Source organism: Balaenoptera borealis (assembly GCF_965194805.1).
Source record: "Balaenoptera borealis genome assembly, chromosome: 7".
Lineage (NCBI taxonomy): Eukaryota > Metazoa > Chordata > Mammalia > Artiodactyla > Balaenopteridae > Balaenoptera > Balaenoptera borealis.
In genome coordinates, this window is record NC_138864.1 from 12,582,317 (window position 1) to 12,587,272 (window position 4,956).

Sequence of the window (4,956 nt, forward strand, 5' to 3'; positions counted from 1 at the left end):
TTCCAGTGTGCTGTATTTATTCCAATGTGTTTACACTGTGTTCATGTGTTTGACCATATCTCCAATACATATTTTAACACGTAGCAATATCATCACGTGTAGCTTTGACTACATAATCAACATTTAAGTTTCCCTGCAAATTTACGCTAAACACGGATCCATGGAATAAACAGAGTAGATCATTCCTAAGCACAGCATAACCATCCTCCATCAAACCACTTAAAAAAAATCACTGCTACACATTTGATTTTGCATTTTCTAGGCAGTATTTTCCTGTGCTCTTTAAGACAGAAGCATGAACCTCTGAAGAACTGAAATACAAGTATTTACACACAACAGGATGGGAAGTGTTTCATGATATATAAATTAATATAACACAAGTTACTGTGTAGAAAAAAATAAACTTATGGTGAATAAATAAACTACAGCTTTATATATCAAGTAATATGTGGAGTATAAAAAGTAATTCCTATATATATACATACACATCTATATATATATAAAAGTGTGTGTGTATTCCAGAGTATAAATATCGTATGTACTTAAATATTTCATGTGAAGGAACAGATCATATTGCATCTGTTTTCAGTTCTGTAAGTTAAAATACTGATGGCATTTGGGGTCCCCTCTGATTACCACGGACCCCAGGATCTTCTTCCCGCTCCAAGGGTAGACACACCAGCAGAGCCCAGGCTCTCCTTCCAGGGATGTCTCGCACTGCGAAGAAAAGAAGCAAGGTCAAGAGCAGCCCCTGTGAAGCTGAGAGGGAGGTGGGGCTCCGTGCTGCCCAGTGCCACGTGGAGGGCATGGCAGCTGAGATCCAGGCCGTGGGCACCCCCAACCGGCCGTGGCCATGACTGAGGGCAAATCCTACACCGTCCTGGTTCTCCTCGTAAAATGGAGACTAAGGGCAAGTGCCCAGTGCAATAAGGATGTCACGCGTGTGTTGAACGGTACAGCGTGTGTACAACTGTCTGCTTCACGGCCCCTACAGCAGAGCTGCTGAGCCCGGAGGGAGCCTGCCCGTGTGTGGCCAACCTTGCTGTCGTATCCCCTGCCAAATCCCTTGTTTGTTATAAAGCACTTCCTGGTCCTCAGTTTCCCCCAGAAATATCCACAGAACCTAGGCTTCACTGAGTCCTAAAGGGCTCCTCAGAATTAGGTCTTGGTTTACTTAATCTCACTTATTATCTGGCAAGCCAAAAAAATGCTATTGTATTTAATTATAAAGTTCATTTCCCTTTGTAGGGAGAAAAAAAGTAAGAGATGTCCAAACAGATACTCACTTTCCTAAGTAGAATTGTCCCTTTCCTCCCTATTACAGTGAGACACTGAGATCCAGAACGCGAGGGGCCTGTGAAGGTCCCCACCTGCTCAGAGTTGCTAGGTGATGGGGCAACACTCGGCTCAGGGTCCCCGAGTGCACACTGGCTTTGAGCATTGAGCTGGTCTTCAGGCTACCAGGAGGCTAGTGGCTCCTACTCCCAGAGGGGTGGGTCTTGCATAATATGATCGGTTATGTGGTTTTACGTTGCTTACTGGAGCTGGGCACCCTGTTTGCTGAAAGGCTGGCACTTGGCAGGGCTGTGGGCATCAGGGGCTGTCGCGTGAGGATGCACATACCTGTTTGCTGTGATAGAATCCATTCTTGTTGCAGTTTGGCAGATAAAATTTGTAAAGTTTGTCTCCTGCCTTCTGCTGCTCCCTGGCTAATCTGTCCAGCACTTGGTAGAGTTCTCGCTGGCAGGGCTCCTGAAAGAAAAATTTGACATTGGGGTAAATGACAAGAAACAGTGTATTATTAGCCTAAAAGGGGAGCGGATGTAAGAGGTTCTGTGTGGGCTCTGAGAACAGGCCTGGACCCACTTTCCCTGGGCCTCACTCTCTCACCTATAAAAGGAGGGTGGTTAGTCTCTGTTCTGAGCTGTTAAGATAAAGGATGGGAACCCCATGCCCTCCCTCACTGAACATTCACTAAACACTTGCAGGAGACCAGAGCATGACCAATGCCATGAGCTCTCCGACTCTCCTGCCCCCCGTGAGTAATTCTGGCACCAGTCATCTGGTTGAAAGGAGAATGGGCACAACTCTGTGAATGGAGAACTTAGTAGCAGAGATTTCTAAATTTTGAACAACGTTCCTCTGTAATCTACAAGGTCAGTTCCCATGAACCAAATTCGTTGAGGATTAAGGCATTCATCTGGACAATCTGAGATAAGCATGAACTTTTCTCTATTTGTCATCATTTCAGGATGAAACTCTGAAGTGTCTAGAAAATGGTTCAATCTCCACTTTTCTGGGTATGCATGTTCGTAGAAGTGATTTTCTTTCTTTTTTTCACAAATGAACCCAAGTCACTCCAACTTTGATTCTTTGTCGCCCTCAAGTGGTAGGACTAAAAACATACATCAATTAAGATGCTACAAGGGAGTTAGTGCTTAATGGGGACAGAGCTTCAGTTTGGGAAGATGAAAAAGTTCTCAAGATGGACGGTCGTGATAGATAGTGGCAGAATAATGTGACTGTACTTAATGGAACTAAACTTTAAAATGATTAAAATGCTAAATTTTATGTTATGAATATTTTACCACAATTTCTTAAAAAGTGGGGGGAAGATGGGACGGGGGAAGAGGATGTTAAGAATAGCTCAGTGCTCCTTAGACACTGCCAGTCTGATACCCTTATTTTAGAGATGAGCTCAGAGATGTGAAGTAATGTATCTAAGGTTGCACAGCACAAACTTCATTTTCTTTCCATCCAGAGGGCTCCTCTGCTGAAAGCCCTTGGGTTAAAAGCTCCCAAAGCTAAGCTGAGAAATGTCTGTTAGGCTTGGGGAAGGAACTTGTTTATATCTAGGGCTCAGGACCGGACCTGCAGGGCCCAGCAGATTCAAGCTAGAGGCTCCACCTACCCCGAGGCTCTCACCTTCCGGTTTTTGATGTCGGTGGTCTCCAGAGCCTTCATGCTCTCATAATTACTGATGGCGTTCCAGAGGATGGGCAGGTCCTCACTGGACTCAGCCATCAGGTGGAAATTGTCCAGAAGCTGCTCCTGGGTCATCTCTGAGCTCTCAGGGGACACGTTCTCTGGGATGGCAGGGTCCTCTGCCTCTGAAAATGGAAAAACGAAAACCCATGAGCCTCCCACCGAAGCATCTGCACCTGTGCCCCCCTCCCCTGAAGCTGCTTCCCTTCCCACAAAACCGGACTGGGTCATGCTGACCCAGAGTTTTGCCTACTCCCTCTTTAAAGGAACTTCTGATGGTTTCCAGGTAGAGGGATGACCCAACAGCAATACCAATGGCAAGAGTGCCCTGTGTTTCTGCTTCTAAAGTAGCCAAATGCACATTTGTCAAAGCCCGGGAAGAGCTCTGAGAAAGCCATGGATTACAATTCAATTCCTGACGCCATCCTCAGCTTTCCCATCCATAAAATGGGCATTTTTAGTAATTCCCTGTGAACAGGTGGTAGGGTTTGTTTAGAGGTGGGGTCTAGATTGCAGCTCTACTCTCTTCTTTTCCAGGGGCTCTGCCTTCCCACAGAGTGACTTCTTTGCAACCCTGGGAAAAGGGAGGGTCACCAGATTTCTTGCAGAGTCCTAGGGTTTGGATCTGGTGCATGGACAGAATGATGGAGAACTGGCTCTCCTGAGGGAACCCGGGGGGACACCCTCTCCTTTGAGGACCACAGAGATGACTCTGAAGGCAGAGAACCAGGAGGAAAACCGTCCCCACCTTGGAAGGGTGACGCGCTCCAGCAGATCCCTATCAGGGCATAGAGCCACAAGATCCCTCCAAGAATCACGGAATCACTGGACATACAGCTGCCCCGACAGGGAGGTAGGGAGAGGGGGTAGAGGAGGGTGTATTTCCTCTGCTTCCCACTACAAATAAATCACTGCTAAATTCAGGAAAGTTCTGATTGTCAAGTTCTGAGGAGGCAGCACACACATCGACCACTGTTTTTCTATGGCAATGAACGCAAGTGAAGTTTTTAGCCTGAACTTTCACATTATGTTCTGTAAACATCTGGGAAGCACATACTGTCTGCACAGGACATATATTTCAAAGGACATTCCAAACACCTCCCAGGAGGCCAGCAGTACAGGCTCCCACTGCAGGCCTTCCCGGAAACTAATGCATTGGCAGGGAGGAGAGCAAGGGGCATCTGGAGTGGCACCCCGCTGCCTGGGCACCCCATCGCCTCCCTCTTCTGGGTTTCTATAGATCAGTGGGCTGCCGAGGTGGTCTGGGCTCCCTCCCCAGCTCTCCCACCAAGTTGTGTGTGTCCTGCCTTACCCTAAGCGCCCCCTGCAGGACCACACAACGATGGGGTTCATCTGGGTGACAAATCCTTTCCCCTTACAGGTTTTGGCTGCAAGCTCTGAGCCTGGCCAGGTTTGCTCCCCACTGGCTGTGGGCTTTGGTGGAGCCCCCGCCCCTGCCCGCCCCAGTCCCCCACCCCATCTGTCCCAGGGGAGGGCCCCGGGCGGGGAGACGGTTGGTACCTGTGGCCTCGGCGCTGGGCGCGGGCATGCAGGCGCCGTGGCCGCGGGTGAGGGCGTACAGGGGCCGAGGCTCCCCGGGCAGGGCGCGGCAGCTGAGCCCATGGGCGCAGCGCGCAGTGGCCACGCCGCATGCGGCGTCCAGCGGCAGGGCGCACGTGGGGCAACAGCCGCAGCCGGCGGGCCGGGTGAGCTCCGGGCACGAGGCGGGCACGGGAGGGCAGAGCGCCAGCCTCTCGGCGGAGCAGGGCGCGCAGCGCCAGGGCTGGGGAGCGCCAGCGGCTGAGCCGAGCTGAAGGGCCAGCGAGAGCAGAAGCGGCCAGGCGCGGACAGCGGGGACTTCGGGCATCGCCGGGCAGCGGTGGCGGGCGGGAGCCGGTGCTCGCTAGGCGGTGGCGGCGGCGCGCTGGCCGATGCTGGCTGAGCGGAGGCTGAAGCTCGCTGAGCGCCGGG

General features: G+C 50.7%; 1 protein-coding gene across 1 annotated transcript; it reads right to left on the reverse strand.

Annotated features, from left to right (window-relative positions):
- On the reverse strand, window positions 1-4,956 carry IGFBP1 (insulin like growth factor binding protein 1). Its single transcript, XM_082400533.1, has 4 exons — window positions 4,507-4,956; window positions 2,926-3,110; window positions 1,624-1,752; window positions 1-717 (listed from the first exon to the last, which is right to left on the reverse strand). The coding sequence occupies exons 1-4, from the start codon at window positions 4,850-4,852 to the stop codon at window positions 586-588; spliced, it is 792 nt and encodes a 263-aa protein (XP_082256659.1). The 5' UTR covers window positions 4,853-4,956; the 3' UTR covers window positions 1-585.